Source organism: Taudactylus pleione, unplaced genomic scaffold (assembly GCF_031769625.1).
Source record: "Taudactylus pleione unplaced genomic scaffold, aTauple2 ptg000063l, whole genome shotgun sequence".
NCBI classification, from domain to species: Eukaryota; Metazoa; Chordata; class Amphibia; order Anura; family Myobatrachidae; genus Taudactylus; species Taudactylus pleione.
This window is the reverse complement of record NW_028284465.1, coordinates 4835913-4859752: the sequence shown is the minus strand read 5'-3', so window position 1 is coordinate 4859752 and position 23840 is coordinate 4835913. Positions and strand designations below refer to the sequence as shown.

At 46.6% G+C, this 23840-nt stretch overlaps 1 protein-coding gene across 2 annotated transcripts in view; it reads left to right on the top strand.

Annotated features, from left to right (window-relative positions):
• The window catches only part of DRC1 (dynein regulatory complex subunit 1), a 183987-nt gene that overhangs the window by 105956 nt on the left and 54191 nt on the right, over positions 1-23840 (top strand). For both annotated transcript variants that reach the window (XM_088465731.1, XM_088465730.1), the window contains exons 7-10: positions 18876-18962; positions 19900-20022; positions 20562-20701; positions 22054-22188. In XM_088465731.1, the coding sequence (XP_088321857.1) occupies positions 18876-18962; positions 19900-20022; positions 20562-20701; positions 22054-22188 (485 nt within the window). The remainder of the gene's footprint in view (positions 1-18875; positions 18963-19899; positions 20023-20561; positions 20702-22053; positions 22189-23840) is intronic.

The following is a 23840-nucleotide window of genomic DNA, read 5'->3' as shown; positions in this document are numbered from 1 at the left end:
GTATCAGGCACATTGTTCTGTAATGTTCCCCAATAGGAGCTTCTGTGTGTGATCAGTATCAGGCACATTGTTCTGTAATGTTCCCCAATAGGCGCTTCTGTGTGTGATCAGTATCAGGCACATTGTTCTGTAATGTTCCCCAATAGGTGCTTCTGTGTGTGATCAGTATCAGGCCCATTGTTCTGTAATGTTCCCCAATAGGCGCTTCTGTGTGTGACTCAGTATCAGGCCCATTGTTCTGTAATGTTCCCCAATAGGCGCTTCTGTGTGTGACTCAGTATCAGGCACATTGTTCTGTAATGTTCCCCAATAGGTGCTTCTGTGTGTGATCAGTATCAGGCACATTATTCTGTAATGTTCCCCAATAGGCGCTTCTGTGTGTGACTCAGTATCAGGCCCATTGTTCTGTAATGTTCCCCAATAGGCGCTTCTGTGTGTGACTCAGTATCAGGCACATTGTTCTGTAATGTTCCCCAATAGGAGCTTCTGTGTGTGACTCAGTATCAGGCACATTGTTCTGTAATGCTCCCCAATAGGCGCTTCTGTGTGTGACTCAGTATCAGGCCCATTGTTCTGTAATGCTCCCCAATAGGCGCTTCTGTGTGTGACTCAGTATCAGGCCCATTGTTCTGTAATGTTCCCCAATAGGAGCTTCTGTGTGTGACTCAGTATCAGGCCCATTGTTCTGTAATGCTCCCCAATAGGAGCTTCTGTGTGTGACTTAGTATCAGGCACATTGTTCTGTAATGTTCCCCAATAGGAGCTTCTGTGTGTGATCAGTATCAGGCACATTGTTCTGTAATGTTCCCCAATAGGCGCTTCTGTGTGTGATCAGTATCAGGCCCATTGTTCTGTAATGTTCCCCAATAGGAGCTTCTGTGTGTGACTCAGTATCAGGCACATTGTTCTGTAATGCTCCCCAATAGGTGCTTCTGTGTGTGACTCAGTATCAGGCCCATTGTTCTGTAATGTTCCCCAATAGGTGCTTCTGTGTGTGATCAGTATCAGGCCCATTGTTCTGTAATGTTCCCCAAAGGTGCTTCTGTGTGTGACTCAGTATCAGGCCCATTGTTCTGTAATGTTCCCCAATAGGTGCTTCTGTGTGTGACTCAGTATCAGGCCCATTGTTCTGTCATGTTCCCCAATAGGTGCTTCTGTGTGTGACTCAGTATCAGGCACATTGTTCTGTAATTTTCCCCAATAGGCGCTTCTGTGTGTGACTCAGTATCAGGCCCATTGTTCTGTAATGTTCCCCAATAGGCGCTTCTGTGTGTGACTCAGTATCAGGCCCATTGTTCTGTCATGTTCCCCAATAGGTGCTTCTGTGTGTGACTCAGTATCAGGCACATTGTTCTGTAATTTTCCCCAATAGGCGCTTCTGTGTGTGACTCAGTATCAGGCCCATTGTTCTGTAATGTTCCCCAATAGGCGCTTCTGTGTGTGACTCAGTATCAGGCACATTGTTCTGTAATGTTCCCCAATAGGTGCTTCTGTGTGTGACTCAGTATCAGGCACATTGTTCTGTAGTGCTCCCCAATAGGTGCTTCTGTGTGTGATCAGTATCAGGCACATTGTTCTGTAATGTTCCCCAATAGGTGCTTCTGTGTGTGACTCAGTATCAGGCACATTGTTCTGTAATGTTCCCCAATAGGTGCTTCTGTGTGTGACTCAGTATCAGGCACATTGTTCTGTAATTTTCCCCAATAGGCGCTTCTGTGTGTGACTCAGTATCAGGCCCATTGTTCTGTAATGTTCCCCAATAGGCGCTTCTGTGTGTGATCAGTATCAGGCCCATTGTTCTGTAATGCTCCCCAATAGGTGCTTCTGTGTGTGATCAGTATCAGGCCCATTGTTCTGTAATGCTCCCCAATAGGTGCTTCTGTGTGTGACTCAGTATCAGGCCCATTGTTCTGTAATGTTCCCCAATAGGTGCTTCTGTGTGTGATCAGTATCAGGCACATTGTTCTGTAATGTTCCTCAATAGGCGCTTCTGTGTGTGACTCAGTATCAGGCACATTGTTCTGTAATGTTCCCCAATAGGTGCTTCTGTGTGTGACTCAGTATCAGTCCCATTGTTCTGTAATGTTCCCCAATAGGTGCTTCTGTGTGTGATCAGTATCAGGCACATTGTTCTGTAATGTTCCCCAATAGGTGCTTCTGTGTGTGACTCAGTATCAGGCACATTGTTCTGTAATGTTCCCCAATAGGCGCTTCTGTGTATGACTCAGTATCAGTCCCATTGTTCTGTAATGTTCCCCAATAGGAGCTTCTGTGTGTGACTCAGTATCAGGGACATTGTTCTGTAATGTTCCCCAATAGGGGCTTCTGTGTGTGATCAGTATCAGGCCCATTGTTCTGTAATGTTCCCCAATAGGTGCTTCTGTGTGTGACTCAGTATCAGGCCCATTGTTCTGTAATGCTCCCCAATAGGTGCTTCTGTGTGTGACTCAGTATCAGGCACATTGTTCTGTAATGTTCCCCAATAGGCGCTTCTGTGTATGACTCAGTATCAGGCACATTGTTCTGTAATGTTCCCCTATAGGTGCTTCTGTGTGTGACTCAGTATCAGGCACATTGTTCTGTAATGCTCCCCTATAGGCGCTTCTGTGTGTGACTCAGTATCAGGCCCATTGTTCTGTAATGCTCCCCAATAGGTGCTTCTGTGTGTGATCAGTATCAGGCACATTGTTCTGTAATGCTCCCCTATAGGTGCTTCTGTGTGTGACTCAGTATCAGGCCCATTGTTCTGTAATGTTCCCCAATAGGTGCTTCTGTGTGTGATCAGTATCAGGCACAATGTTCTGTAATGTTCCCCAATAGGCGCTTCTGTGTGTGATCAGTATCAGGCACATTGTTCTGTAATGTTCCCCAATAGGCGCTTCTGTGTGTGACTCAGTATCAGGCCCATTGTTCTGTAATGCTCCCCAATAGGCGCTTCTGTGTATGACTCAGTATCAGGCACATTGTTCTGTAATGTTCCCCAATAGGTGCTTCTGTGTATGACTCAGTATCAGGCACATTGTTCTGTAATGTTCCCCAATAGGTGCTTCTGTGTGTGATCAGTATCAGGCACATTGTTCTGTAATGTTCCCCAATAGGTGCTTCTGTGTGTGATCAGTATCAGGCACATTGTTCTGTAATGTTCCCCAATAGGCGCTTCTGTGTGTGATCAGTATCAGGCCCATTGTTCTGTAATGCTCCCCAATAGGCGCTTCTGTGTGTGACTCAGTATCAGGCACATTGTTCTGTAATGTTCCCCAATAGGCGCTTCTGTGTGTGACTCAGTATCAGGCCCATTGTTCTGTAATGTTCCCCAATAGGCGCTTCTGTGTGTGATCAGTATCAGGCCCATTGTTCTGTAATGTTCCCCAATAGGTGCTTCTGTGTGTGACTCAGTATCAGGCACATTGTTCTGTAATGTTCCCCAATAGGCGCTTCTGTGTGTGACTCAGTATCAGGCCCATTGTTCTGTAATGTTCCCCAATAGGCGCTTCTGTGTGTGACTCAGTATCAGGGACATTGTTCTGTAATGTTCCCCAATAGGTGCTTCTGTGTGTGATCAGTATCAGGCACATTGTTCTGTAATGTTCCCCAATAGGTGCTTCTGTGTGTGACTCAGTATCAGGCACATTGTTCTGTAATGTTCCCCAATAGGCGCTTCTGTGTGTGACTCAGTATCAGGCCCATTGTTCTGTAATGTTCCCCAATAGGCGCTTCTGTGTGTGATCAGTATCAGGCCCATTGTTCTGTAATGTCCCCCAATAGGTGCTTCTGTGTGTGATCAGTATCTGGCCCATTGTTCTGTAATGCTCCCCAATAGGCGCTTCTGTGTGTGACTCAGTATCAGGCACATTGTTCTGTAATGTTCCCCTATAGGTGCTTCTGTGTGTGATCAGTATCAGGCACATTGTTCTGTAATGCTCCCCAATAGGAGCTTCTGTTTGTGACTCAGTATCAGGCACATTGTTCTGTAATGTTCCCCAATAGGAGCTTCTGTGTGTGATCAGTATCAGGCCCATTGTTCTGTAATGTTCCCCAATAGGTGCTTCTGTGTGTGACTCAGTATCAGGCCCATTGTTCTGTAATGTTCCCCAATAGGCGCTTCTGTGTGTGATCAGTATCAGGCACATTGTTCTGTAATGTTCCCCAATAGGTGCTTCTGTGTGTGATCAGTATCAGGCACATTGTTCTGTAATGTTCCCCAATAGGCGCTTCTGTGTGTGACTCAGTATCAGGCCCATTGTTCTGTAATGTTCCCCAATAGGTGCTTCTGTGTGTGACTCAGTATCAGGCCCATTGTTCTGTAATGTTCCCCAATAGGTGCTTCTGTGTGTGACTCAGTATCAGGCCCATTGTTCTGTAATGTTCCCCAATAGGTGCTTCTGTGTGTGATCAGTATCAGGCACATTGTTCTGTAATGTTCCCCAATAGGTGCTTCTGTGTGTGATCAGTATCAGGCACATTGTTCTGTAATGTTCCCCAATAGGCGCTTCTGTGTGTGATCAGTATCAGGCACATTGTTCTGTAATGTTCCCCAATAGGTGCTTCTGTGTGTGACTCAGTATCAGGCACATTGTTCTGTAATGTTCCCCAATAGGCGCTTCTGTGTGTGACTCAGTATCAGGCACATTGTTCTGTAATGTTCCCCAATAGGCGCTTCTGTGTGTGATCAGTATCAGGCACATTGTTCTGTAATGTTCCCCTATAGGCGCTTCTGTGTGTGACTCAGTATCAGGCACATTGTTCTGTAATGTTCCCCAATAGGCGCTTCTGTGTGTGATCAGTATCAGGCACATTGTTCTGTAATGCTCCCCTATAGGTGCTTCTGTGTGTGATCAGTATCAGGCACATTGGCCCTCATTCAGAGCCATTCGCTATTTGCGGTCGTTCGTTTAAAAACAAGGGGTGGCTATTCAAATGATCCGTACGCACATTGCAGTCTGTTCACACCTCTAAGTCTGAACGAACGAGCAAAACATACGCTCGTTTATTTGTTAAAAACGCCCCCTGGCCGCTCGCACCATACGTCATGTCCGCTATTTATTAGATTAATCGAGTACATCGACCAGCGTATGAACTGCTCGCTATTCTTGTGGTTGGTGTTTGCTACCACAAATTTGCGAGCAGTTCTGGCTATAAAATAACCCAGTGACGTGGACAATGACGCTACTGTTTTAAATATACACACCCATAAAACGCCCGTTTTGACCTTTAAGCACGCCTGCGTTCGGATCTCCACTCCCCATTTTCAAGCACCTTCCCCTGTTACCACCCACATACGCCTCATTCTGTCACTCAAAATAGCAGGCACTCGCAATATAGCGTACAAACGATTTTCGGCCGCACTGACTAGTTCGCGCATGCGTACTAAAAAGCGTACGCATGCGCAGATGTGCAAACATCGCTCGGAACGAGCGTACTGCCGCTAACGAGCGGCTCTGAATGAGGGCCATTGTTCTGTAATGTTCCCCAATAGGTGCTTCTGTTTGTGATCAGTATCAGGCCCATTGTTCTGTAATGTTCCCCAATAGGTGCTTCTGTGTGTGACTCAGTATCATGCACATTGTTCTGTAATGCTCCCCAATAGGTGCTTCTGTGTGTGACTCAGTATCAGGCACATTGTTCTGTAATGTTCCCCAATAGGCGCTTCTGTGTGTGACTCAGTATCAGGGACATTGTTCTGTAATGTTCCCCAATAGGAGCTTCTGTGTGTGACTCAGTATCAAGCCCATTGTTCTGTAATGTTCCCCAATAGGCGCTTCTGTGTGTGATCAGTATCAGGCCCATTGTTCTGTAATGTTCCCCAATAGGTGCTTCTGTGTGTGACTCAGTATCAGGCACATTGTTCTGTAATGTTCCCCAATAGGTGCTTCTGTGTGTGACTCAGTATCAGGCACATTGTTCTGTAATGTTCCCCAATAGGCGCTTCTGTGTGTGACTCAGTATCAAGCCCATTGTTCTGTAATGTTCCCCAATAGGCGCTTCTGTGTGTGATCAGTATCAGGCACATTGTTCTGTAATGTTCCCCAATAGGAGCTTCTGTGTGTGACTCAGTATCAGGCACATTGTTCTGTAATGTTCCCCAATAGGTGCTTCTGTGTGTGACTCAGTATCAGGCACATTGTTCTGTAATGTTCCCCAATAGGCGCTTCTGTGTGTGACTCAGTATCAGGCCCATTGTTCTGTAATGTTCCCCAATAGGCGCTTCTGTGTGTGATCAGTATCAGGCCCATTGTTCTGTAATGTTCCCCAATAGGTGCTTCTGTGTGTGACTCAGTATCAGGCACATTGTTCTGTAATGTTCCCCAATAGGTGTTTCTGTGTGTGACTCAGTATCAGGCACATTGTTCTGTAATGTTCCCCAATAGGTGCTTCTGTGTGTGACTCAGTATCAGGCCCATTGTTCTGTAATGTTCCCCAATAGGTGCTTCTGTGTGTGACTCAGTATCAGGCCCATTGTTCTGTAATGTTCCCCAATAGGAGCTTCTGTGTGTGACTCAGTATCAGGCACATTGTTCTGTAATGTTCCCCAATAGGAGCTTCTGTGTGTGATCAGTATCAGGCCCATTGTTCTGTAATGTTCCCCAATAGGCGCTTCTGTGTGTGATCAGTATCAGGCACATTGTTCTGTAATGTTCCCCAATAGGAGCTTCTGTGTGTGATCAGTATCAGGCACATTGTTCTGTAATGCTCCCCAATAGGTGCTTCTGTGTGTGACTCAGTATCAGGCCCATTGTTCTGTAATGTTCCCCAATAGGTGCTTCTGTGTGTGATCAGTATCAGGCACATTGTTCTGTAATGTTCCCCAATAGGAGCTTCTGTGTGTGATCAGTATCAGGCACATTGTTCTGTAATGTTCCCCAATAGGCGCTTCTGTGTGTGACTCAGTATCAGGCACATTGTTCTGTAATGTTCCCCAATAGGAGCTTCTGTGTGTGATCAGTATCAGGCACATTGTTCTGTAATGTTCCCCAATAGGCGCTTCTGTGTGTGATCAGTATCAGGCACATTGTTCTGTAATGTTCCCCAATAGGTGCTTCTGTGTGTGATCAGTATCAGGCCCATTGTTCTGTAATGTTCCCCAATAGGCGCTTCTGTGTGTGACTCAGTATCAGGCACATTATTCTGTAATGTTCCCCAATAGGTGCTTCTGTGTGTGATCAGTATCAGGCACATTATTCTGTAATGTTCCCCAATAGGCGCTTCTGTGTGTGACTCAGTATCAGGCCCATTGTTCTGTAATGTTCCCCAATAGGCGCTTCTGTGTGTGACTCAGTATCAGGCACATTGTTCTGTAATGTTCCCCAATAGGAGCTTCTGTGTGTGACTCAGTATCAGGCACATTGTTCTGTAATGTTCCCCAATAGGAGCTTCTGTGTGTGACTCAGTATCAGGCACATTGTTCTGTAATGCTCCCCAATAGGCGCTTCTGTGTGTGACTCAGTATCAGGCCCATTGTTCTGTAATGTTCCCCAATAGGAGCTTCTGTGTGTGACTCAGTATCAGGCCCATTGTTCTGTAATGCTCCCCAATAGGAGCTTCTGTGTGTGACTTAGTATCAGGCACATTGTTCTGTAATGTTCCCCAATAGGAGCTTCTGTGTGTGATCAGTATCAGGCACATTGTTCTGTAATGTTCCCCAATAGGCGCTTCTGTGTGTGATCAGTATCAGGCACATTGTTCTGTAATGTTCCCCAATAGGCGCTTCTGTGTGTGATCAGTATCAGGCCCATTGTTCTGTAATGTTCCCCAATAGGAGCTTCTGTGTGTGACTCAGTATCAGGCACATTGTTCTGTAATGCTCCCCAATAGGTGCTTCTGTGTGTGACTCAGTATCAGGCCCATTGTTCTGTAATGTTCCCCAATAGGTGCTTCTGTGTGTGATCAGTATCAGGCCCATTGTTCTGTAATGTTCCCCAAAGGTGCTTCTGTGTGTGACTCAGTATCAGGCCCATTGTTCTGTAATGCTCCCCAATAGGTGCTTCTGTGTGTGACTCAGTATCAGGCACATTGTTCTGTAATGTTCCCCAATAGGTGCTTCTGTGTGTGACTCAGTATCAGGCCCATTGTTCTGTCATGTTCCCCAATAGGTGCTTCTGTGTGTGACTCAGTATCAGGCACATTGTTCTGTAATTTTCCCCAATAGGCGCTTCTGTGTGTGACTCAGTATCAGGCCCATTGTTCTGTAATGTTCCCCAATAGGCGCTTCTGTGTGTGACTCAGTATCAGGCCCATTGTTCTGTCATGTTCCCCAATAGGTGCTTCTGTGTGTGACTCAGTATCAGGCACATTGTTCTGTAATTTTCCCCAATAGGCGCTTCTGTGTGTGACTCAGTATCAGGCCCATTGTTCTGTAATGTTCCCCAATAGGCGCTTCTGTGTGTGACTCAGTATCAGGCACATTGTTCTGTAATGTTCCCCAATAGGAGCTTCTGTGTGTGATCAGTATCAGGCACATTGTTCTGTAATGTTCCCCAATAGGTGCTTCTGTGTGTGATCAGTATCAGGCACATTGTTCTGTAATGCTCCCCAATAGGAGCTTCTGTGTGTGACTCAGTATCAGGCACATTGTTCTGTAATGTTCCCCAATAGGCGCTTCTGTGTGTGATCAGTATCAGGCCCATTGTTCTGTAATGTTCCCCAATAGGCGCTTCTGTGTGTGACTCAGTATCATGCACATTGTTCTGTAATGCTCCCCAATAGGTGCTTCTGTGTGTGACTCAGTATCAGGCACATTGTTCTGTAATGTTCCCCAATAGGCGCTTCTGTGTGTGACTCAGTATCAGGGACATTGTTCTGTAATGTTCCCCAATAGGAGCTTCTGTGTGTGACTCAGTATCAGGCACATTGTTCTGTAATGTTCCCCAATAGGTGCTTCTGTGTGTGACTCAGTATCAGGCACATTGTTCTGTAATGTTCCCCAATAGGCGCTTCTGTGTGTGACTCAGTATCAAGCCCATTGTTCTGTAATGTTCCCCAATAGGCGCTTCTGTGTGTGATCAGTATCAGGCACATTGTTCTGTAATGTTCCCCAATAGGAGCTTCTGTGTGTGACTCAGTATCAGGCACATTGTTCTGTAATGTTCCCCAATAGGTGCTTCTGTGTGTGACTCAGTATCAGGCACATTGTTCTGTAATGTTCCCCAATAGGCGCTTCTGTGTGTGACTCAGTATCAGGCCCATTGTTCTGTAATGTTCCCCAATAGGCGCTTCTGTGTGTGATCAGTATCAGGCCCATTGTTCTGTAATGTTCCCCAATAGGTGCTTCTGTGTGTGACTCAGTATCAGGCACATTGTTCTGTAATGTTCCCCAATAGGTGTTTCTGTGTGTGACTCAGTATCAGGCACATTGTTCTGTAATGTTCCCCAATAGGTGCTTCTGTGTGTGACTCAGTATCAGGCCCATTGTTCTGTAATGTTCCCCAATAGGTGCTTCTGTGTGTGATCAGTATCAGGCACATTGTTCTGTAATGTTCCCCAATAGGAGCTTCTGTGTGTGATCAGTATCAGGCACATTGTTCTGTAATGTTCCCCAATAGGCGCTTCTGTGTGTGACTCAGTATCAGGCACATTGTTCTGTAATGTTCCCCAATAGGAGCTTCTGTGTGTGATCAGTATCAGGCACATTGTTCTGTAATGTTCCCCAATAGGCGCTTCTGTGTGTGATCAGTATCAGGCACATTGTTCTGTAATGTTCCCCAATAGGTGCTTCTGTGTGTGATCAGTATCAGGCCCATTGTTCTGTAATGTTCCCCAATAGGCGCTTCTGTGTGTGACTCAGTATCAGGCCCATTGTTCTGTAATGTTCCCCAATAGGCGCTTCTGTGTGTGACTCAGTATCAGGCACATTGTTCTGTAATGTTCCCCAATAGGTGCTTCTGTGTGTGATCAGTATCAGGCACATTATTCTGTAATGTTCCCCAATAGGCGCTTCTGTGTGTGACTCAGTATCAGGCCCATTGTTCTGTAATGTTCCCCAATAGGCGCTTCTGTGTGTGACTCAGTATCAGGCACATTGTTCTGTAATGTTCCCCAATAGGAGCTTCTGTGTGTGACTCAGTATCAGGCACATTGTTCTGTAATGCTCCCCAATAGGCGCTTCTGTGTGTGACTCAGTATCAGGCCCATTGTTCTGTAATGCTCCCCAATAGGCGCTTCTGTGTGTGACTCAGTATCAGGCCCATTGTTCTGTAATGTTCCCCAATAGGAGCTTCTGTGTGTGACTCAGTATCAGGCCCATTGTTCTGTAATGCTCCCCAATAGGAGCTTCTGTGTGTGACTTAGTATCAGGCACATTGTTCTGTAATGTTCCCCAATAGGAGCTTCTGTGTGTGATCAGTATCAGGCACATTGTTCTGTAATGTTCCCCAATAGGCGCTTCTGTGTATGACTCAGTATCAGGCACATTGTTCTGTAATGTTCCCCTATAGGTGCTTCTGTGTGTGACTCAGTATCAGGCACATTGTTCTGTAATGCTCCCCTATAGGCGCTTCTGTGTGTGACTCAGTATCAGGCACATTGTTCTGTAATGCTCCCCAATAGGTGCTTCTGTGTGTGATCAGTATCAGGCACATTGTTCTGTAATGCTCCCCTATAGGTGCTTCTGTGTGTGACTCAGTATCAGGCCCATTGTTCTGTAATGTTCCCCAATAGGTGCTTCTGTGTGTGATCAGTATCAGGCACAATGTTCTGTAATGTTCCCCAATAGGCGCTTCTGTGTGTGATCAGTATCAGGCACATTGTTCTGTAATGTTCCCCAATAGGCGCTTCTGTGTGTGACTCAGTATCAGGCCCATTGTTCTGTAATGCTCCCCAATAGGCGCTTCTGTGTATGACTCAGTATCAGGCACATTGTTCTGTAATGTTCCCCAATAGGTGCTTCTGTGTATGACTCAGTATCAGGCACATTGTTCTGTAATGTTCCCCAATAGGTGCTTCTGTGTGTGATCAGTATCAGGCACATTGTTCTGTAATGTTCCCCAATAGGTGCTTCTGTGTGTGATCAGTATCAGGCACATTGTTCTGTAATGTTCCCCAATAGGCGCTTCTGTGTGTGATCAGTATCAGGCCCATTGTTCTGTAATGCTCCCCAATAGGCGCTTCTGTGTGTGACTCAGTATCAGGCACATTGTTCTGTAATGTTCCCCAATAGGCGCTTCTGTGTGTGACTCAGTATCAGGCCCATTGTTCTGTAATGTTCCCCAATAGGCGCTTCTGTGTGTGATCAGTATCAGGCCCATTGTTCTGTAATGTTCCCCAATAGGTGCTTCTGTGTGTGACTCAGTATCAGGCACATTGTTCTGTAATGTTCCCCAATAGGCGCTTCTGTGTGTGACTCAGTATCAGGCCCATTGTTCTGTAATGTTCCCCAATAGGCGCTTCTGTGTGTGACTCAGTATCAGGGACATTGTTCTGTAATGTTCCCCAATAGGTGCTTCTGTGTGTGATCAGTATCAGGCACATTGTTCTGTAATGTTCCCCAATAGGTGCTTCTGTGTGTGACTCAGTATCAGGCACATTGTTCTGTAATGTTCCCCAATAGGCGCTTCTGTGTGTGACTCAGTATCAGGCCCATTGTTCTGTAATGTTCCCCAATAGGCGCTTCTGTGTGTGATCAGTATCAGGCCCATTGTTCTGTAATGTCCCCCAATAGGTGCTTCTGTGTGTGATCAGTATCTGGCCCATTGTTCTGTAATGCTCCCCAATAGGCGCTTCTGTGTGTGACTCAGTATCAGGCACATTGTTCTGTAATGTTCCCCTATAGGTGCTTCTGTGTGTGATCAGTATCAGGCACATTGTTCTGTAATGCTCCCCAATAGGAGCTTCTGTTTGTGACTCAGTATCAGGCACATTGTTCTGTAATGTTCCCCAATAGGAGCTTCTGTGTGTGATCAGTATCAGGCCCATTGTTCTGTAATGTTCCCCAATAGGCGCTTCTGTGTGTGACTCAGTATCAGGCCCATTGTTCTGTAATGTTCCCCAATAGGCGCTTCTGTGTGTGATCAGTATCAGGCACATTGTTCTGTAATGTTCCCCAATAGGTGCTTCTGTGTGTGATCAGTATCAGGCACATTGTTCTGTAATGTTCCCCAATAGGCGCTTCTGTGTGTGACTCAGTATCAGGCCCATTGTTCTGTAATGTTCCCCAATAGGTGCTTCTGTGTGTGACTCAGTATCAGGCCCATTGTTCTGTAATGTTCCCCAATAGGTGCTTCTGTGTGTGACTCAGTATCAGGCCCATTGTTCTGTAATGTTCCCCAATAGGTGCTTCTGTGTGTGATCAGTATCAGGCACATTGTTCTGTAATGTTCCCCAATAGGTGCTTCTGTGTGTGATCAGTATCAGGCACATTGTTCTGTAATGTTCCCCAATAGGCGCTTCTGTGTGTGATCAGTATCAGGCACATTGTTCTGTAATGTTCCCCAATAGGTGCTTCTGTGTGTGACTCAGTATCAGGCACATTGTTCTGTAATGTTCCCCAATAGGCGCTTCTGTGTGTGACTCAGTATCAGGCACATTGTTCTGTAATGTTCCCCAATAGGCGCTTCTGTGTGTGATCAGTATCAGGCACATTGTTCTGTAATGTTCCCCTATAGGCGCTTCTGTGTGTGACTCAGTATCAGGCACATTGTTCTGTAATGTTCCCCAATAGGCGCTTCTGTGTGTGATCAGTATCAGGCACATTGTTCTGTAATGCTCCCCTATAGGTGCTTCTGTGTGTGATCAGTATCAGGCACATTGGCCCTCATTCAGAGCCATTCGCTATTTGCGGTCGTTCGTTTAAAAACAAGGGGTGGCTATTCAAATGATCCGTACGCACATTGCAGTCTGTTCACACCTCTAAGTCTGAACGAACGAGCAAAACATACGCTCGTTTATTTGTTAAAAACGCCCCCTGGCCGCTCGCACCATACGTCATGTCCGCTATTTATTAGATTAATCGAGTACATCGACCAGCGTATGAACTGCTCGCTATTCTTGTGGTTGGTGTTTGCTACCACAAATTTGCGAGCAGTTCTGGCTATAAAATAACCCAGTGACGTGGACAATGACGCTACTGTTTTAAATATACACACCCATAAAACGCCCGTTTTGACCTTTAAGCACGCCTGCGTTCGGATCTCCACTCCCCATTTTCAAGCACCTTCCCCTGTTACCACCCACATACGCCTCATTCTGTCACTCAAAATAGCAGGCACTCGCAATATAGCGTACAAACGATTTTCGGCCGCACTGACTAGTTCGCGCATGCGTACTAAAAAGCGTACGCATGCGCAGATGTGCAAACATCGCTCGGAACGAGCGTACTGCCGCTAACGAGCGGCTCTGAATGAGGGCCATTGTTCTGTAATGTTCCCCAATAGGTGCTTCTGTTTGTGATCAGTATCAGGCCCATTGTTCTGTAATGTTCCCCAATAGGTGCTTCTGTGTGTGACTCAGTATCATGCACATTGTTCTGTAATGCTCCCCAATAGGTGCTTCTGTGTGTGACTCAGTATCAGGCACATTGTTCTGTAATGTTCCCCAATAGGCGCTTCTGTGTGTGACTCAGTATCAGGGACATTGTTCTGTAATGTTCCCCAATAGGAGCTTCTGTGTGTGACTCAGTATCAAGCCCATTGTTCTGTAATGTTCCCCAATAGGCGCTTCTGTGTGTGATCAGTATCAGGCCCATTGTTCTGTAATGTTCCCCAATAGGTGCTTCTGTGTGTGACTCAGTATCAGGCACATTGTTCTGTAATGTTCCCCAATAGGTGCTTCTGTGTGTGACTCAGTATCAGGCACATTGTTCTGTAATGTTCCCCAATAGGCGCTTCTGTGTGTGACTCAGTATCAAGCCCATTGTTCTGTAATGTTCCCCAATAGGCGCTTCTGTGTGTGATCAGTATCAGGCACATTGTTCTGTAATGTTCCCCAATAGGAGCTTCTGTGTGTGACTCAGTATCAGGCACATTGTTCTGTAATGTTCCCCAATAGGTGCTTCTGTGTGTGACTCAGTATCAGGCACATTGTTCTGTAATGTTCCCCAATAGGCGCTTCTGTGTGTGACTCAGTATCAGGCCCATTGTTCTGTAATGTTCCCCAATAGGCGCTTCTGTGTGTGATCAGTATCAGGCCCATTGTTCTGTAATGTTCCCCAATAGGTGCTTCTGTGTGTGACTCAGTATCAGGCACATTGTTCTGTAATGTTCCCCAATAGGTGTTTCTGTGTGTGACTCAGTATCAGGCACATTGTTCTGTAATGTTCCCCAATAGGTGCTTCTGTGTGTGACTCAGTATCAGGCCCATTGTTCTGTAATGTTCCCCAATAGGTGCTTCTGTGTGTGACTCAGTATCAGGCCCATTGTTCTGTAATGTTCCCCAATAGGAGCTTCTGTGTGTGACTCAGTATCAGGCACATTGTTCTGTAATGTTCCCCAATAGGAGCTTCTGTGTGTGATCAGTATCAGGCCCATTGTTCTGTAATGTTCCCCAATAGGCGCTTCTGTGTGTGATCAGTATCAGGCACATTGTTCTGTAATGTTCCCCAATAGGAGCTTCTGTGTGTGATCAGTATCAGGCACATTGTTCTGTAATGCTCCCCAATAGGTGCTTCTGTGTGTGACTCAGTATCAGGCCCATTGTTCTGTAATGTTCCCCAATAGGTGCTTCTGTGTGTGATCAGTATCAGGCACATTGTTCTGTAATGTTCCCCAATAGGAGCTTCTGTGTGTGATCAGTATCAGGCACATTGTTCTGTAATGTTCCCCAATAGGCGCTTCTGTGTGTGACTCAGTATCAGGCACATTGTTCTGTAATGTTCCCCAATAGGAGCTTCTGTGTGTGATCAGTATCAGGCACATTGTTCTGTAATGTTCCCCAATAGGCGCTTCTGTGTGTGATCAGTATCAGGCACATTGTTCTGTAATGTTCCCCAATAGGTGCTTCTGTGTGTGATCAGTATCAGGCCCATTGTTCTGTAATGTTCCCCAATAGGCGCTTCTGTGTGTGACTCAGTATCAGGCACATTATTCTGTAATGTTCCCCAATAGGTGCTTCTGTGTGTGATCAGTATCAGGCACATTATTCTGTAATGTTCCCCAATAGGCGCTTCTGTGTGTGACTCAGTATCAGGCCCATTGTTCTGTAATGTTCCCCAATAGGCGCTTCTGTGTGTGACTCAGTATCAGGCACATTGTTCTGTAATGTTCCCCAATAGGAGCTTCTGTGTGTGACTCAGTATCAGGCACATTGTTCTGTAATGTTCCCCAATAGGAGCTTCTGTGTGTGACTCAGTATCAGGCACATTGTTCTGTAATGCTCCCCAATAGGCGCTTCTGTGTGTGACTCAGTATCAGGCCCATTGTTCTGTAATGTTCCCCAATAGGAGCTTCTGTGTGTGACTCAGTATCAGGCCCATTGTTCTGTAATGCTCCCCAATAGGAGCTTCTGTGTGTGACTTAGTATCAGGCACATTGTTCTGTAATGTTCCCCAATAGGAGCTTCTGTGTGTGATCAGTATCAGGCACATTGTTCTGTAATGTTCCCCAATAGGCGCTTCTGTGTGTGATCAGTATCAGGCACATTGTTCTGTAATGTTCCCCAATAGGCGCTTCTGTGTGTGATCAGTATCAGGCCCATTGTTCTGTAATGTTCCCCAATAGGAGCTTCTGTGTGTGACTCAGTATCAGGCACATTGTTCTGTAATGCTCCCCAATAGGTGCTTCTGTGTGTGACTCAGTATCAGGCCCATTGTTCTGTAATGTTCCCCAATAGGTGCTTCTGTGTGTGATCAGTATCAGGCCCATTGTTCTGTAATGTTCCCCAAAGGTGCTTCTGTGTGTGACTCAGTATCAGGCCCATTGTTCTGTAATGCTCCCCAATAGGTGCTTCTGTGTGTGACTCAGTATCAGGCACATTGTTCTGTAATGTTCCCCAATAGGTGCTTCTGTGTGTGACTCAGTATCAGGCCCATTGTTCTGTCATGTTCCCTAATAGGTGCTTCTGTGTGTGACTCAGTATCAGGCACATTGTTCTGTAATTTTCCCCAATAGGCGCTTCTGTGTGTGACTCAGTATCAGGCCCATTGTTCTGTAATGTTCCCCAATAGGCGCTTCTGTGTGTGACTCAGTATCAGGCCCATTGTTCTGTCATGTTCCCCAATAGGTGCTTCTGTGTGTGACTCAGTATCAGGCACATTGTTCTGTAATTTTCCCCAATAGGCGCTTCTGTGTGTGACTCAGTATCAGGCCCATTGTTCTGTAATGTTCCCCAATAGGCGCTTCTGTGTGTGACTCAGTATCAGGCACATTGTTCTGTAATGTTCCCCAATAGGAGCTTCTGTGTGTGATCAGTATCAGGCACATTGTTCTGTAATGTTCCCCAATAGGTGCTTCTGTGTGTGATCAGTATCAGGCACATTGTTCTGTAATGCTCCCCAATAGGAGCTTCTGTGTGTGACTCAGTATCAGGCACATTGTTCTGTAATGTTCCCCAATAGGCGCTTCTGTGTGTGATCAGTATCAGGCCCATTGTTCTGTAATGTTCCCCAATAGGTGCTTCTGTGTGTGATCAGTATCAGGCACATTGTTCTGTAATGCTCCCCAATAGGAGCTTCTGTGTGTGACTCAGTATCAGGCACATTGTTCTGTAATGTTCCCCAATAGGCGCTTCTGTGTGTGATCAGTATCAGGCACATTGTTCTGTAATGTTCCCCAATAGGCGCTTCTGTGTGTGATCAGTATCAGGCCCATTGTTCTGTAATGCTCCCCAAAGGTGCTTCTGTGTGTGATCACTATCAGGCCCATTGTTCTGTAATGTTCCCCAATAGGTGCTTCTGTGTGTGACTCAGTATCAGGCACATTGTTCTGTAATGTTCCCCAATAGGTGCTTCTGTGTGTGACTCAGTATCAGGCACATTGTTCTGTAATTTTCCCCAATAGGCGCTTCTGTGTGTGACTCAGTATCAGGCCCATTGTTCTGTAATGTTCCCCAATAGGCGCTTCTGTGTGTGATCAGTATCAGGCCCATTGTTCTGTAATGCTCCCCAATAGGTGCTTCTGTGTGTGATCAGTATCAGGCCCATTGTTCTGTAATGCTCCCCAATAGGTGCTTCTGTGTGTGACTCAGTATCAGGCCCATTGTTCTGTAATGTTCCCCAATAGGTGCTTCTGTGTGTGATCAGTATCAGGCACATTGTTCTGTAATGTTCCTCAATAGGCGCTTCTGTGTGTGACTCAGTATCAGGCACATTGTTCTGTAATGTTCCCCAATAGGTGCTTCTGTGTGTGACTCAGTATCAGTCCCATTGTTCTGTAATGTTCCCCAATAGGTGCTTCTGTGTGTGATCAGTATCAGGCACATTGTTCTGTAATGTTCCCCAATAGGTGCTTCTGTGTGTGACTCAGTATCAGGCACATTGTTCTGTAATGTTCCCCAATAGGCGCTTCTGTGTGTGACTCAGTATCAGTCCCATTGTTCTGTAATGTTCCCCAATAGGAGCTTCTGTGTGTGACTCAGTATCAGGGACATTGTTCTGTAATGTTCCCCAATAGGTGCTTCTGTGTGTGATCAGTATCAGGCCCATTGTTCTGTAATGTTCCCCAATAGGTGCTTCTGTGTGTGACTCAGTATCAGGCCCATTGTTCTGTAATGCTCCCCAATAGGCGCTTCTGTGTATGACTCAGTATCAGGCACATTGTTCTGTAATGTTCCCCTATAGGTGCTTCTGTGTGTGACTCAGTATCAGGCACATTGTTCTGTAATGCTCCCCTATAGGCGCTTCTGTGTGTGACTCAGTATCAGGCCCATTGTTCTGTAATGCTCCCCAATAGGTGCTTCTGTGTGTGATCAGTATCAGGCACATTGTTCTGTAATGCTCCCCTATAGGTGCTTCTGTGTGTGACTCAGTATCAGGCCCATTGTTCTGTAATGTTCCCCAATAGGTGCTTCTGTGTGTGATCAGTATCAGGCACAATGTTCTGTAATGTTCCCCAATAGGCGCTTCTGTGTGTGATCAGTATCAGGCACATTGTTCTGTAATGTTCCCCAATAGGCGCTTCTGTGTGTGACTCAGTATCAGGCCCATTGTTCTGTAATGCTCCCCAATAGGCGCTTCTGTGTATGACTCAGTATCAGGCACATTGTTCTGTAATGTTCCCCAATAGGTGCTTCTGTGTATGACTCAGTATCAGGCACATTGTTCTGTAATGTTCCCCAATAGGTGCTTCTGTGTGTGATCAGTATCAGGCACATTGTTCTGTAATGTTCCCCAATAGGTGCTTCTGTGCGTGATCAGTATCAGGCACATTGTTCTGTAATGTTCCCCAATAGGTGCTTCTGTGTGTGATCAGTATCAGGCCCATTGTTCTGTAATGTTCCCCAATAGGCGCTTCTGTGTGTGACTCAGTATCAGGCACATTGTTCTGTAATGTTCCCCAATAGGCGCTTCTGTGTGTGACTCAGTATCAGGCACATTGTTCTGTAATGTTCCCCAATAGGTGCTTCTGTGTGTGACTCAGTATCAGGCACATTGTTCTGTAATGTTCCCCAATAAGCGCTTCTGTGTGTGACTCAGTATCAGCCACATTGTTCTGTAATGTTCCCCAATAGGCGCTTCTGTGTGTGACTCAGTATCAGGCCCATTGTTCTATAATAGGTCGCACACTATACAGAATATATTGCATAATGGACACTACGGCGCTCCGGACAATAGAACGTTAGACCTGATTTATGTTCTGCCCGCCTCTGATTCAGACAAATGCTAAGATGACAGCAGGTCCTGTATAACCCATAATGTCACACCTTTCATGTATTTCCCTGGTCCTCCTATATATTGTGCTGGGCTTTGTAGTTACCCGCAGACCTTCCATTTCCCACCCTCTGCTCTCTCACAGAAATCGTTTGAGCTGGAAAGAAGGGACCTGCTGGAGCAGAACCGGAAAAAGTGGGAGCAGAGTATGGAAGCTCGCCGCGACAAGGAGGTAACGGCGCCACGCTCCGTATGGAGGCAGATGTAATAACGTCGCATGTAACAGAAAGGACCAGTCAGTTGCACCGTACTGGTGAAAATAGCTCTATGGAGGGCAATTTAGTTCCCAGCGATGTGCAGCCATGATGTGTCAGAATTACCAGGGGTCTAGGTGTCCACAAGTCATCCCACTCCCACTCCAAACAGGTGCATACGTGTCTGCTAGGCGGCCATCTTGTAATGCTGTTCATGTCGACGCGCCATTGCTGTACTTTGGCCGCGTCTACTCGCCCCTATAACCCTGGTCTCGTCCCGGACTCTCTTGGCGTAGGAAGTGGAAAATGGGTCGCCCCAGCAACAGTCTTGTATAATTTCTGCCTGAGGCCCCTCGTGTGAGTTGTGTATAATTCTCACTGTCTGTATTAAGGATTCTGATAGGACTTTGTTGTCACTGCCTCATTGTCTGTACTGTGTCTCCCCAGCTGGAGTGCCTCATTGTCTGTACTGGGTCCCCCCAGCTGGAGAGCCTCATTGTCTGCACTGTGTCCTCCCAGTTGGAGAGCCTCATTGTCTGTACTGTGTCCCCCCAGCTGGAGAGCCTCATTGTCTGCACTGTGTCCTCCCAGCTGGAGAGCCTCATTGTCTGTACTGTGTCCCCCCAGCTGGAGAGCCTCATTGTCTGTACTGTGTCCTCCCAGCTGGAGAGCCTCATTGTCTGTACTGTGTCTCCCCAGCTGGAGAGCCTCATTGTCTGCACTGTGTCCTCCCAGCTGGAGAGCCTCATTGTCTGTACTGTGTCCCCCCAGCTGGAGAGCCTCATTGTCTGCACTGTGTCCTCCCAGCTGGAGAGCCTCATTGTCTGTACTGTGTCCCCCCAGCTGGAGAGCCTCATTGTCTGCACTGTGTCCTCCCAGCTGGAGAGCCTCATTGTCTGTACTGTGTCCCCCCAGCTGGAGAGCCTCATGAACCGGATAAAGAAAGTGGAGGAGTATGAGCAGCAGCTGAACCAGCTCCGGGTGCAGGACGGGGAAGACTACAACATGATCAAGATAAAGCTGGAGACTGATGTGCAGGTCAGAGACACGAGCACATGTCATAATAGGAGCCAGTAACAGACACTAGGTGGCGTGAGTAGTCCTCAGTCACATGGCAGCATTTCCACCTGTGCCAGCCTGGCGATGGTTATAGCTTCCTAATTCTGGTGCCATCTTTTCTGCCAACAATCCCTGTACCCCTCATTCAGATGGCATCGTCTCTGCCTGTACCGTAGTGGGTGTATACCCCTCATTTTGATGGCATGGTCTCTGCCTGTACCCTAGTGGGTGAGTGTGTTCCCCTCATTTTGATGGCATGGTCTCTCCCTGTACCCTAGTGGGTGAGTGTGTACCCCTCATTCAGATGGCATGGTCTCTGCCTGTTCCCTAGTGGGTGAGTGTGTACCCCTCATTCAGATGGCATGGTCTCTGTCTGTACCCTAGTGGGTGAGTGTGTACCCCTCATTCAGATGGCATGGTCTCTGCCTGTTTCCTAGTGGGTGAGTGTGTACCCCCTCATTCAGGCGACATTCATATACAAGCTATAACCTGGTGTACTCTCCTGTGTTGGGCTGCAGACACTCCAGCAGCAGCTGCAGCAGATGAAAGCCACTTACCAGCTCAACCAGGAGAAGCTGGAGTACAACTTCCAGGTTCTGAAGAAGAGAGATGAAGAGAATACAGTCACCAAGTCCCAGCAGAAGAGGAGGATCACACGGTAATGTCACCCAGGGGCCACACCCCTTACATGTCAGTGACCTTCCCTCAGTGTCCTGGAGGTTATTAGATGTATCTAAGTAACATTCTGTCAGTGTACTGGGGTTATTAGATATATCTAAGTAACATTCTGTCAGTCTCCTGGGGTTATTAGATATACAGTATCTCAGTGATCTTCTGTCAGTGTCCTGGGCTTATTAGATGTATCTCAGTGATCTTCTGTCAGTATCCTGGAGTTATCAGATGTATCTCAGTGACAGTCTTTCAGTGTCTTGGAAGTGTTAAATGTAACTCAGTGACATTCTGTCAGTGTCTTGGAGTTATTAGATGTATCTCAGTGACATTCTCTGTGTCCTGGGGTTATTAGATGTATCTCAGTGACATTCTGTCAGAGTCTTGGAGTTATTAGATGTATCTCAGTGATGTTTTCACAGTGTCCTGGGGTTATTAGATGTATCTCAGTGACATTCTCTCAGTGTCCTGTGGTTATTAGATGTATCTCAGTGACATTCTGTCAGTGTCCTGTGGTTATTAGATGTATCTCAGTGATATTCTGTCAGTGTCCTGTGGTTATTCGATGTATCTCAGTGACATTTTCTCAGTGTCCTGCTGTTATTAGATGTATCTCAGTGATGTTTTCTCAGTGTCCTGGGGTTATTAGATGTATCTCAGTGACATTCTCTCAGTGTCCTGGGGTTATTAGATGTATGTCAGTGACATTCTCTGTGTCCTGGGGTTATTAGATGTATCTCAGTGACGTTCTGTCAGTGTACTGGGGTTATTAGATGTATCTAAGTGACATTCTGTCAGTGTACTGGGGTTATTAGATGTATCTCAGTGATGTTCTCTCAGTGTCCTGGGGTTATTAGATGTATCTCAGTGACGTTCTCTCAGTGTACTGGGGTTATTAGATGTATCTCAGCGACGTTCTCTCAGTGTCCTGGGGTTATTAAATTATCTCAGTGACATTCTCTCAGTGTACTGGGGTTATTAGATGTAACTCAGTGATGTTCTGTCAGTGTACTGGGGTTATTAGATTTATCTCAGTGACGTTCTGTCAGTGTACTGGGGTTATTAGATTTATCTCAGTGACGTTCTCTCAGTGTACTGGGGTTATTAGATGTATCTCAGCGACGTTCTCTCAGTGTCCTGGGGTTATTAAATTATCTCAGTGACGTTCTCTCAGTGTCCTGTGGTTATTAGATGTATCTCAGTGACGTTCTGTCAGTGTCCTGGGGTTATTAGATGTATCTCAGTGACGTTCTGTCAGTGTCCTTGGGTTATTAGATGTATCTCAGTGACATCATATCACCAGATAGTGATGTGTATTACTCTGTCTCCTGTGTCTCGCAGGTTGCACGATGTCCTGAATAACCTCAGGATAAAGCTGGAGAAGCAGATGAAGCAGTACAAGGAGGAGAACCAGGCACTGACAGACGACTTCAACAGGATAGTGAAGCAGTACAAGGAGGTGCAGAAGAAACAGAGGTCGGACAATCTCATTGTCTAATGTTCACTTAGAGCTATAGGGGCTGATCCTGAGTCAGGCGGATCTATCTGTACGGACGCATATAGCGAGTTTAGCTTTCAGTGCAGATGCAAATTTGTGCACCTTTGCATGTGTGAGTTGGACAGATCTGAGAAATATGTGTTTTAGGGCGCACACTGGGCGGCAACAATGCGAACGCACGGAACTGTTCTGTATTGTGGGAGTATGGTGGGCGTGCTGCTAGAGCTCTGCGCTGTTCTGAGTCATGTGTGTGAGCATGGTGGTCGTGCTGCTAGAGCTCTGCGCTGTTCTGAGTCGTGTCAGAGTATGGTGGGTGTGCTGCTAGAGTCCTGCGCTGTTCTGAGTCGTGTCAGAGTATGGTGGGTGTGCTGCTAGAGTTCTGCGCTGTTCTGAGTCGTGTCAGAGTATGGTGGGTGTGCTGCTAGAGTTCTGCGCTGTTCTGAGTCGTGTGGGAGTATGGTGAGTGTGCTGCTAGAGTTCTGCGCTGTTCTGAGTCGTGTGGGAGTATGGTGGTGTGCTGCTAGAGTTCTGCGCTGTTCTCAGTCATGTGTGAGAGTATGGTGGTGTGCTGCTAGAGTTCTGCGCTGTTCTGAGTCGTGTGGGAGTATGGTGGTGTGCTGCTAGAGTTCTGCGCTGTTCTGAGTCATGTGTGAGAGTATGGTGGTGTGCTGCTAGAGTTCTGCGCTGTTCTGAGTTGTGTGCACAGAGCCATTCTGTCCTGTGTGAGTATTGTGGGCGTGCTGCTAGAGTTCTGCGCTGTTCTGAGTCATGTGTGGAAGTATGGTGGGCGTGCTGCTAGAGTTCTGCGCTGTTCTGAGTCATGTGTGGAAGTATGGTGGGTGTGCTGCTAGAGTTCTGCGCTGTTCTGAGTCATGTGTGGAGTACGGTGGGCGTGCTGCTAGAGCTCCGCACTGTTCTGAGTCGTGCGCATGGAGCAGACAAGCCTGTGTCAGACGGATCTCTTGCACTCGGCATGGGGCATGTGCCGATACTAGTGATGGCGGCTGTGGATGGGAAAACAGTGGGCAGGGCAGATTCCTGCTTGGAGCCGCACAGACCTCACATTAGCCCTACGGATACTTGGATTAGCCTAAGGTAATAAATCGGGTTCCGTGCTTGACAAATGCAGACACTGCCTCTGACTCAGACTCAGCCCCATTACCAGGAAACCTGGAAGTTGCAAACTGGATATTTCAGTCGAACCCCAGATTATGATTTTTCTCATTTACATGAATTCTCATCTTCTCCAAAATATATTCCCCAATCCACCCCCACCCATAATCCTTTCACTTGTTTCTGGCTGGGTTGCTGTCCTTAGTTCTAATGACTTTCCATTCTCCAATCCACCCCCACCCATAACCCGTTCACGTGCTTCTTGCTGGGTTCCTCTCCTGAGTTCCGATGACTTTTCATTCTCCAATCCACCCCCACCCATAACCCGTTCACGTGCTTCTTGCTGGGTTCCCCTCCTGAGTTCCGATGACTTTTCATTCTCCAATCCACCCCCACCCATAAACACGTTCACTTGCTTCTTGCTGGGTTCCTCTCCTGAGTTCCGATTACTTTCTACACCTTAATGTCCCACCACGAAGCAGCACAGGAGTTTCCTGCAAACATAGGACAATGCACG